The sequence below is a fragment of the Antedon bifida genome, chromosome 1 (genome assembly GCF_963402885.1).
Source record: "Antedon bifida chromosome 1, ecAntBifi1.1, whole genome shotgun sequence".
Classification (NCBI taxonomy): domain Eukaryota; kingdom Metazoa; phylum Echinodermata; class Crinoidea; order Comatulida; family Antedonidae; genus Antedon; species Antedon bifida.
Genome location: NC_136226.1, coordinates 22,506,595 through 22,518,280, shown reverse-complemented (window position 1 = coordinate 22,518,280; position 11,686 = coordinate 22,506,595). Strand labels below are relative to the sequence as shown.

The 11,686-nt window shown below is 33.3% G+C and overlaps 1 protein-coding gene across 1 annotated transcript; it reads right to left on the bottom strand.

The window, feature by feature from the left end:
• Positions 1 to 4,793: 4,793 nt before the first annotated feature.
• Positions 4,794 to 11,366, bottom strand: LOC144845659 (uncharacterized). The gene is made up of 8 exons (XM_078703090.1): positions 11,186 to 11,366; positions 9,915 to 10,019; positions 8,580 to 8,924; positions 8,151 to 8,261; positions 7,649 to 7,774; positions 7,020 to 7,154; positions 6,248 to 6,361; positions 4,794 to 5,861 (listed from the first exon to the last, which is right to left on the bottom strand). Exons 1-8 carry the CDS (start codon positions 11,349 to 11,351, stop codon positions 5,443 to 5,445), a joined length of 1,521 nt encoding a protein of 506 aa, XP_078559216.1. The 5' UTR covers positions 11,352 to 11,366; the 3' UTR covers positions 4,794 to 5,442.
• Positions 11,367 to 11,686: the final 320 nt, after the last annotated feature.

The window sequence follows — 11,686 nt, the reverse complement described above, 5'->3', positions numbered from 1 at the left end:
GTTGCGCAGCGTAACATACGCATGATTATACAATTTTTAGTCGCGTGGACGCGACTCTATAGTTCACTATGTCGGTCGGTCTGTCGGTCTGTCTGTCGGTCCGGTATCACTATGCGTTTTAGCACGCGACTTATGGCTGTTGGCCTTGTTTTAAATTTATCTTAAATTCAGAACCAAAAGACATTTGTTATTGAAACTTAAGAAAATGATAATTCATATCAAGGGTCAAATTTCTATGGACGCAAAATTACGCGCGCACGCGTGTTTAAAATTTTAAAATGCGAACAATCCAATCAAAGTGCTAGTAACTATCGTTTGGATTCTCTCAGCTATACTAGCTGGGGTTCGAATCTGTATGCATTTTTAAAAATAAATATAAAATGTTAAAGAGAGATATTTAGAGAGTTAATTTAGGATAATAAATGTAAAAGATTAATAACATCTAAATTCAACAGTGTGGCGTGTTGACCGCCGCGAATGAAAAAAAGGAATTATAACTCTCTTCGTTACGGGTTTAGAAAAGAATTTATATCTCCTCGTTGGTATGTCGGCGTTGTTATGCAAATGAGTTTGTGCAGGTGTAGCGCCACACTGTTAAATTTAGATTTTTGCTAAACATAACATTTACAACATCAAAAATCGGGTGGCGAAAGCCACAGAAAAATAAAAGATGTTATCGTGTGCTCTTCCCGCACTAAGACTAAGGCCAATTGAAGCCAAATGTGCTCCTTCATTTTTTAGTATTCTTGGGCGGGCTTCTTTTCCAGATGGACTTCTTTTCGAGATTACTTTCAAACTAAATGAGAGTATCTGCTAGGTTCCTGCCCGGAGAAATTGTTTTTTTACAAGATTTGTTGAATAATCTTCTAATGTAAAGATCAACAACATCAACATCCAACAGTGTGGCGTGTTGACCGCAAGGACTAACAATACCATCTTCCCCACTACACCTGCACCAACTCATTTGCATAATAACGCACGGCATACCAACTGTTCAATATTTGTATAGGGGTAGCAATCATGGTCAGGCTTGTTCAGGCTGCTATTGTTCATCATTTAATTCATTGTATCAGTTGTTTTGATTTCTCATTATCAATTATTCACTTAATTCAATATCATTTATTCATGCTCAAACACAGTAAAATGTAGTACATGGTTTGAAATCCTTTTCGTTTGTTCAAAGTTAAAAATTCACAACAAATTGTGAAAACTATTTATTACAATAATGCATATGTATTTAAATAAATAGAGAGAATACACAGGCCAGGCATCGGCATCTTTACTCATTTCTATTTATTTGTTCCTAATTTTCTGACATAACTTAGGTGAGGGCGCCAAACATAAAATTTACGAGATCGGAAAGAGGCAGGTAGCCAAAAAAAAATGATGGTGTGCTTCCTTGCCTCTAGCACGGTAAGGCTCTCTCACAGCCTTGGGGGTACCACACATCAGATGCTTTGATGTTATTGCCTCATGATGTGTGGTGGAAAGGGGGACGTTTAAATCTGTGAACCCCAAACACAGAAGCTCGCATAGCTTTAACTCTTTTCCACCGACCGGCATGGGGTTTGAACCCACGATAATCGTGTTCCACGACGCTCTACCGACTGAGCTATCCGGCCCTCTGGTTATAAGAAACGTTAAAACTAGATTCGTTTCCTCAAAATTACGTCATAAATATGCAAATTTATGACGTAACGATTAGAATGACGTAATATGAAGCGCGTATAAGACTATACTATTGTCACCTTTCATTACTCGTGTACATTGTGGCATAACGGGTAGTGCTCTAGTAACTATCGTTTGGATTGGATTCTCCCAGCTCTACCAGCTGGGGTTCGAACCTCTACGGATTATTTTTTTTTAATAAATATAAAATGTTTTTCTTTTATTTTGAAAGAGAGATATTTAGAGAGTCAAGTTAATTTAGGATAATATAATTTAAAAGATTAACAACATTCAACAGTGTGGCGTGTTGACCGCCGCGAATGACTAACAATTTATTGTCAGAAAAAATGGAATTATAACTCTCTTCGTTACGTGTTTAGAAAAGAATTTATATCTCATCGTTGGTATGCAAATGAGTTTGTGCAGGTGTGATGATATTGTTAATCATTCGCGGCCAACACGCCACACTGTTAAATTTAGATTTTTGTGCTAAACATAACATTTACAACATCAAAAATCGGGTGGCGATTTAATTTAATTTAGGTTAGGCAGGGTCTGGTCTTGGTCTTTCCATATTTCTAAGTTCAATTTCCGGGAACTCTATTTTTCTAAATTATTAACTCCACCCAACCATGGTGGGCTGGTCCTGTAGACTTATAATTTCGTTTCATATTGTTTTTATTTAACCATTTTCCATGGGGGTAGCCCATCGAGCAAAGCTGATCGACAATACAATACATAATTGGTCAATCACGGCTAGCCTCGTCGGTTTCGTTGTGCTGCCTATCGCACACACGGTAGTTTCTGAGCAGCCTTCCTATCCTTAGAGTCGATCGAGTCCGAAACAAAAGGATGGATGCACTATTGTACGAAAAAACCTGACAAACCTGTTTTGTACGATATGATATTGTGTAAGGTGATATTTACGAAATTGCAAGATTAAACAAAATATTATTCTTGTTCTGTGGTATATTATTTTTTTAGTTGTTCAAAATTATGCCAGATTATACTAAAAACGGATAAGTAATGCCGCGGCATTATGCTAGATGCAGTGGGCCTCTAAATAATGCCAAAAAGCATAATAATGCCAGAAATGGCAACTATGATAGCGCCACGATCTTTGATTTATATAGACTATAACATGTATAAAACGCCAAAACCGCCACCTATTTGCACAATTTGTACAAATATCGATTTATATAGTATATTTTCTATTTATACAATGAAGCAATCTTTATAATTTTTTAATTAACTTTTGAAGTGAAATTTGCGTGGTTTTAATATTATTGCTATATGAAATTTGCTATAGCCTATATTAACGTTTATTCTAGTTATAACAAGCAAATCTCAAACCAACTCTAGTACTCAAGCTAACAATACAAAGTCTAAATTGGATGAATTTAAATGAAAGATTATTATTATATAAATGAAGCTATTGTTATGCTTAAAATTATTATGTTTATTATTATTATTATTTTTTTGTATTTTATTTTTTTTAATGTTTTTTTTTTGTCTTGTGTGGATCGTCCCACTTTTATTATAATTCTCTGTTTTATATGTATATATAATTTTATGTACATTTGTGACAATTCAATATTTGTATGCATATTTTTCACTTTCTATTGTATATTACTACGATTCTTACAGTGTTAAAAGTAGTTAAAATACAGGCATATTTACATAAAAAATGATTGATTTCAATATAAAACCATATTTGCTTTCATTTACCATTTTAAAGAAGATGTTAATTAAAATATATAGATAAAACAGGGTAATAAAAGACTATAAACAGTCATTAAAATCGTACTTATAAACTCTTGTTCGCGTTCGGGTAGAGAGGCTATAAACTTAGAGGAGGAATTAAATATATGCAAAAGTTTGAGTTGAAAAATGGAAATGCTATGGCCATATCTCCAGAGCAAATGATCTGTCCACAACCATTCCAGGGTACCACTTTAGGATGCAGAAGAGGCAGACAAAGACAAAATAGGTAGATAACATCACCGAATGGACTGGAAAATTGATCTCAGAGGCACATAAACAGAGACTTGTGAAGGGAACAGGTGATTGCGAAGTGATCCTACAACACCCGGTGACGGGAGCAGTAACAGAATTTAACTAGAATTAGAGGACACTCATATAATTTGTTTAACACGCAACTAGTTAAATCCTTCAGGTGCACTGGTGCAGGAGTTCTTTTCGCAAAGATTCAATACTTTCTAGAATTTCTTTCCCTGAATATGCGGTATCCGCTCTCTCTGTAAATACTAGTTTCAAGAACAAATTATATCATGGCCATTTTTCGAAAAAAAAACAACCCCTTACCAACATTTTTTTCACTACTATCAAGTAATAGTAGAGGCGGATTCAGAATTCTTTATCGAAAAAAACATTTTAAAGCTTAAAATTGATCAATCACAAGTAAGCGTTTGGATGGTCTACTACGGATGATATACTACGACAATGCGTCGCGTCCTAGTGGAAACCAAGTTGTAATAATTGTCTTTCATGAGTCGAGCAGAATGGTCTAAACATTGTGTGCAAGCGGAATGTTCATAATATCATCAAACCTGTTTCCTACTAGGCGAATTTATTGGCGCGCGAATCCAAAGTTTCGTAGGGAAAATCGCGCTACCTTTTCACTACCTGCGATTTTATTTCCATCGCGTATCTGCAGTTTTTCAATTCACATAATGAGGGCTCATGAAAGACGTCATGATCGTTTCCTAAGCTCTGGTTGGTTGCGCAACTGTTCGCTTCGTAAAAATTAGAAACAATTCAAATTTGGCAAAATTAAGAAAAAAAACCCAAATAACTAGAATTTGTCGCAGAGAAAGAAATTTGGAAGATGGAAAGATACGCATAAGCTGACACTTTCGATTAGCGCAAACACATTCGCCTAGTGGAAAACAGGCTGCTTTAGAGTAGACATCATTGCGACTTTCAGCGCATACAATTGTAAATATGACCGTTTTTCATTACACGTCTCATGAACAAGCCTCCCTTGCAAAACAGACGAACATAGCATGTAACCAATTTAAGCAATGTGTACGTATAGCCATTGACTTTTCAGGATTAAATTAAACCACAAAACAATGAGGCAAAAAAGTTGTTTATAATACATTTTGTTATAAAACATTACGTAACCAAATTACGCCTTTTAAATTTAGGCAATATAAAAACACATCAAACAATATATAAAATTATACAATAAACTATAAAAACAATGTGTACATCGTATATATTACATAAAACATAAAGTATATACACCATTAACTATGATTTCTGTTCTCTTTCTTTTTTAAATCAATATTTTACTGAGTAGTTATTGCTATTATAAAATGTAATAGAAAATCATTAAATTTGAAATAAGCATTACAATTTACCATTGACCCAATAATCCTAATAATCTTAATCTGAATATCATGAAAATAGTTTATTTCTTAAAACCCTTCATTATTATGCCTAATGATTTCTCGTTGTGGTTATAGGCGTTACTTCCATAATTTCTTCAGTGATTACCTCTACCTGTGTTGAGAGGCATATCAATCCATTTTCAATAACAACGAACTACCATGAAATTATTGTAATATCAACACACCGTAAAAGATAAATCAATGATAATATCAGAAACTAACATTATTAGAGATAATTAAAATTATGACAAACCGAAAGTGTGAATATTGTAGACAGACGCATATGGGCTGCCGCATACAATTAAATCATTTTGAAAAGAATAAAAAACGGTTAAAATTATTTGAGAAAGACTGTTGCCTATTCCTTAATTTTATTTGGTGGGTCTGTCTTTGATATTTCTGATTCTGAATCTATGAGCGGCAATTCATGAGAATCGTCAATAAATTCTTGATAGCCTGATTGATCATCGTGCGTATTCCCATGTTCTGTTTCTTCTGACGCTTTAACTTCTACTTTTTCATCAAGACTCTGCTTAACAAGGTTATCTTCATTGATCCCGACAGCAATGTCGTATGATGGTGGTATGTCACAGTTGGTAAAGAGGTTACGAGGTTCCGGGGGAATGTAGGCACTGACAGTGCGAATATTACTGCGTCGTCTTCTTGTTTGGCGTCTCTTAAAAACAATAGATACCACCAAATATGTGGCACCAACAAAACATACCATCGACAACATAACTGCAACCACAACTCCAATTAGTACACCGTTACTCATACCTGTAGAAAAAAATATTAAATTCAACTCAAGTCTTCAGAAGGACATCCGCAAATTGTTTGTCAGCATTAGAAGAGTCGCAGTAAAACAAGATGGTGGTAACCACAATTGTTAGACCTCCCTCCTTGTTTACGATACGGTATCATTTTCAGTGTTTTAAGCTTTATTGTAGGTCATGTATGGATATATCATTATAAACTCTTTTATTACAAGCCTACTCTTGCACCGCTGAACAAAATATAATTGTTGAGCGTTAAGAATACAAACCAAAGTCTATATTATTTTAAAACACATTTTGCGGTGTTATATCATCATGTTCAATACTCAATCAGACTAATTCAATTAGAAAATTTAAAATAATATTTGACATTCAGTGTAATGTACTTACGACAATTAGTCTCATCAGATTTATCGGAACAGTCAATGTAGTTATCGCAAACAAATTCCTTTGGTATACAATTGGAAACATCGCAACGAAATGCACCTTTACAATTGTCAATTACTATAAATAGATAGATTTTGTATTACATTTTTGCTGATTTTCGAACTTTGCCAAAATATTCTTATTTTTAGTCGCGTGGACGCGACTCTATAGTTCACTATGTTGCCACAGAAGTACAAAACACAATGACTAGTGGGATTCCATAGCACAGGAACATATAATTTCTAAGTCGGTTATGTCGGCTTGGTTTACTTGGTTTTACTTTAAAATACAAGTATACCGCTTCACATGTCGGTCTGTCTGTCGGTCCGGTATCACTATGCATTGTAGCACGCGACTTAATGGCTGTTGGCCTTGTTTTTAAATTGAATTTCTTACACAGATAATATTTCACGACAATAATTTCTTATTAACAAAAATTATATATTATAAGAAACACGGATATTAACTTTACACTTTGTCTTTAAATGAATTAAATGATGAAACTATTACTTTTGAACTATAAATATAATCATATTATAATAACTATAATTTAAAAATAGGAATTACTGTATACGGCAGTTACAGGCAGAGTATCACCAATTGTAACATACACTTTATTTAACTTATTAAAACCATTTTAATCTTTTGATTCGTGTGAATCTTCATTTTGATGTGTTTTATTGTACACTTTTTATATGTTTCTCCTAAGGGAGGTGAATAAATGTGAATATCATACCCTCCTGTACTGTAGTTGTTAAGCACTCCGTTTCATCATACGGGTTCAAGCAATTGGAATAACCATCACATTTTATGGAGTTTGGTAAACACATATTGTTTGAATAACACCAGAAATGATCGTCATCACACTGTCCTGTTTAATAAAGCAGCATAATACCGTATAATTAATGTTTCATTATTATAATGATGTAGTATTTAAAACGTCTGCGAAACTTAACTGTTAATATTATGTTATGCCATAAAAATAGAAAAATAGAAAATACATGTTACACAGGTATGAAAGTGAAAACAATTTAATCATCTGTTTTATTACTCATTATTATACAGGTTCTATTGTTTTTTTTAATACTATTAATAAATAAGTATGGAAAAAGTATATAATAATAATCTGCGTGTTAGTCCCGATGCAATGCATGCACAAGAGTGCTGGATACATAAGCAGAGCAATTGTAGATAAATAAACCAGGTTTTAATGGAAAGTTTCATAATTGTATGCATTGTACTTTGTATTCAAAATTTGAAAAGCATTCTCTTATGTACATTTTGATGTTTTTTTTCTACAATTAAATACCTCAATTTGTACTATTTGTTTAGATTTATTTTTAAATAAATAAAGGCGATATTTACCTGATTTACAGTCGCATCCCCATTCATCAGTAGAATCCGTACAATCGGCATTACAATCACAAATCCACTTCTTAGGAATACACCGGTTACTACAATAATAATCCTGGCTATTGCAAAAAAGTTCAACTGCAAAAAAATTAACAGATTATCAAGCATCTTGAACGTCTATATTTGGTGAACATCAATCGTTACCATATCTAATTTGAGCGTAGTTTGAATTTAAGTTTAAAAATTATGTTTATTTTGTTTTATAATATAATATAATAGCATATAGAGACGGTATATAGTACATACGTTTCGCGTATAGTCCATGTAAATTATGACGTCAAGGCAATTTATTTACATTTTGTTCTGTTTCTATCTGTACAGTACTCAATAATAAAAAGTAGTGCTTAACAACCCTTTCAAAAAATGTACTAAATAAATTTTGTAGAACCAATTAGTATGATAAAATACTGCATTGCGCAAATGAATTTAAGTTTGCATGTAGGCCTAAGCTTACCTGGTTCATCGCTGCCATCTCCACAGTTATCGAATCCATTATTATAAAGTAAAGAAGATATACAACGTCCATTTGTACATTGAAAGTCACATGCATACCATAGGTATTCGTCTAAAAAAAAACATTAAACATTAAAATATTTTTCATGTTTGTTTTTTAAGAACGTCAAACTATCAAATATTTTTCTTGTTATCTAATAGTATATGGATGGAAGGGAAAAAGGGCTGTAGCCCAATACAAAAACTTAAGAAATGTAGTTTAGGCTCATTTGACCAGTGTAGGGAGGATAGATGGACTTATGGGTGGGTGGTTGGTGGTGATTGTGTTGGAGGGTTCACATATTGGTGGAAAGAGACAGGAACATTGTTAAATGTCATTGAAGAATGTGCACGCGTACAATATCAGCCACAAACAAGAAACTATACTTACTGGAGAGAGATATTGAAATGATAAACCCCAGATGTTCGTCTTTAGGGTCCCCGTTCAGTTGCAAGTACAAATATGCTTGACTATTTTGTGTTACATATGACTTATGACTTTCAACTCCGCAAAGCTTTTCCTCATCGTTGATATTTAAATAGTTAAAGTCACAAATATTATGCATTCTAAACTCGATTATATTCACCAGAATCTGATAGCCAAATGGCGCGTAAAAGTTGACTTTACATGCTGCATAAGGTGGCAAATATTTGGTGGATTGTGACTTCATCACAAATGTTTCATCCGTGTCTAGATTAAAAGTGGTTGAGCATTCATCTAACATATATCTCATATCTATAAAAAAGAAAAATACAGAATAATTTTGACACTTTTAATTCTTACATTCGGTAGGCCCTACCTAATTTTTTTTTTTTGTGATTGGCCAAATATTAAAGTATTAGGAATTGCTGCGTTTGGATAAGGCTAATATTTACAAATAAACCCCTTTCTCATACCTTAACCTTCAACTAATCAAATCCTTTGCCGTTGTTGATATTGGAAATGGAATAAGAAAGTTTAACTAGTCAAGGTTTCCGTTCTTAGGATGACGAAGTTGAAGTTAGCGGGGGGGGGGGGGGGGGGGGAGGATGTTGGTTGGTACGCGTCATAATATCTTGAACTTGGTTGTGTCTAATGTGTTGACATAATGTACAAGCATTATAATTACCCCCGCATGTTTAAGCTGATCCAAAACATATCCGAGTTACATCCGCGGTAAGTGCGCGTGTGATCAGTTAATTCTCTCGCATTCCTCCGTGCTGCTAACCCCTCACCTCTGATACTGTATGTGTCAACATCCGATGTAACTTTTACCTCCGATATGTTTTAGAATGTAGCAGAACAGCGCGTTTCATCGAGGGCATATCGAATGTCTAACCAGTGAACGTTATTTTTACTGACATGCCGATTTTTTTCTTTCTTATTACGGAGTTAAACAACAAGGGAGAAGAGATCTATACAAATTCATGTTCGTTTAATATGAGTTGGACTGCAGCACTCGGAAATTGATTAGAAACCTTTGAGTGTACACAACATAATTACAATTATCATCAGCTGTCATAAAGATAACTCTATCTAAAAATTATTAGTCGGTATGTTCGGTATCTAAATCGTTATACAATCGCCGGGACAATGGTGCACGTTTATCATGTTATATAGATTACGGCCACAATCTGTATGCCTACTCTAATGTGTATTGTTAGAAATTATGCAATCAGTGTAAGAATCTTATGCCTCGTGTATATTATGATCAAATAGTAAAAAATAATATCACATTAAACTTACTAGTTTCACATCGTTGACCTCCAAACCCATATGGACAGATACATCGGTTTTCAGAGGTGTCGCAGTAACCCTCATTCCTACAGTCATAATAACAGCTTCCCCAACCTTAAGGTAAAAATGATTTTTCAAGTTAATGTCGGTGCTACAACATACGTTGCAAGAAAGGAGAACCTCTGAGTTCCATAACTCTAAAATATCTATCTAAATCTTACATTTCTTTTACGAATGTATGTAATTGGTAAATCGAACATAGCAGTTTGTAGTTGTAATATATCTGAAACGATGATTTATTTCTTTCGTTTTCAAGTTATTGAAACCTTTCTATAATTATAATTATCTGTTTAATCATATTTATTGTGGAGTAGCTATGAACGAATTTGTGAAATTTAGTTTTGATACATATTCCGTCCAGTAGGCCTACCTTCTATTGATGATGAGGAAGTAAAAATACAAATTATTAAATGTTCGCAAAGCGTGAAACGCTCTTATATTGTTAAACATGTTATTGTTACTATGCATTAGAGAATATGTTGTATGCATTGTGTCGAGACGCATATAATAAATCCTCTTTTCAGTAAGTGTGACGTTTTGTATTTCTTTATAATATTAGCTGTTGTGTTAACAGTAGACCCCACAGAGCGAATAAAATTTCACGGGGATTTCCCCCGCTTTTTAAAGAGCAATAAAATTATCTTCCTTAAATTTACAGAGGATGACATCTCCATTAGTTGATGTATCATTTATTAATCTTGTTGATCGTTAAGTCACGATGTTTAGGTCAAAAGACTTTGCCAAAAATGTGTTGACTCATCTTATGCAGGAGGTTGATATGGTGCAGTGTGCATTCAAAGACCGTTTCCTCATAGTGATGTAGGCCTATTTATCATAGTTTAGAATTGTATTATCTCGACGTTTTAAATACATTTTACTAGACTATTATTATTATTATTATTACATGCATATTTTTTGCTAATTTAAACATACATAGTATGGTATATTTTTATGTAGATGTCGTCCTTCTGCTTCTGGGTTATATAAACCAGTCTTTATAACAATCTACGTTATAGTTTATATAATAAATAGTATTAATAAATATTCAATATCAGACAAAAAACTTTGATCATCGTCCTGGAAGAACAATATCTCGCAATGGAACTCATCAAGCTAGTCAACACTAACACAAAAACGCCTATATTTATTTTTATGAAAAAAGAAAACACAACAGTTACTAAAATGAATGATGATATAAATAAAAACAGTAAAATACTTACAGTAGTTAATAACGCAAAAAAGAAACGTAAAGAGCGCAATGAAAGAACGAGATACCATGTTTGAAACACTGTTATATAAATGGCTGTCTGTTCCTTCTACCGAAGGATCAATTGTATGATTGAACGCTTGAATTGTTAAAGGTTTATGATGAATAAAACTAGCCATAGATGTTTACAAATCAAACAATACAGTACTCTGCTTCCATAGAAATAGTTTCGGCCTTATTCTTCTGTGGTAATTCAAGGTGACGTCAATGAATGACGTTATAAACGTGAACGGTGATTGGTTCGTCAAGACGAAGTATTTGCATTGAAAGCATGTTGTGTAAATAATAATATATTATCAGTTATTATTAGTATAATTAAAGCAAATATTAATAGATGGCAGATGTGTCTTTGTTATATTATGAAGATAATGATAAAGGAATATATTCGTTGTTTATTCTAATTCAAGTAAATTAAATTTAAATTTGTTCGTAGACCAAAATACAAATTAAAACA

Coding starts and splice junctions, on each gene's coding strand:
- LOC144845659 (XM_078703090.1), bottom strand. CDS start 11,351: ATGGCTAGTTTTATTCATCATAAACCTTTAACAATTCAAGCGTTCAAT. Junction 8,262..8,579: donor CATTTCAATATCTCTCTCCA/GTAAGTATAGTT, acceptor GTTTTTTTTTAG/ACGAATACCTATGGTATGCA. Junction 5,862..6,247: donor ATCTGATGAGACTAATTGTC/GTAAGTACATTA, acceptor TTTTTTCTACAG/GTATGAGTAACGGTGTACTA.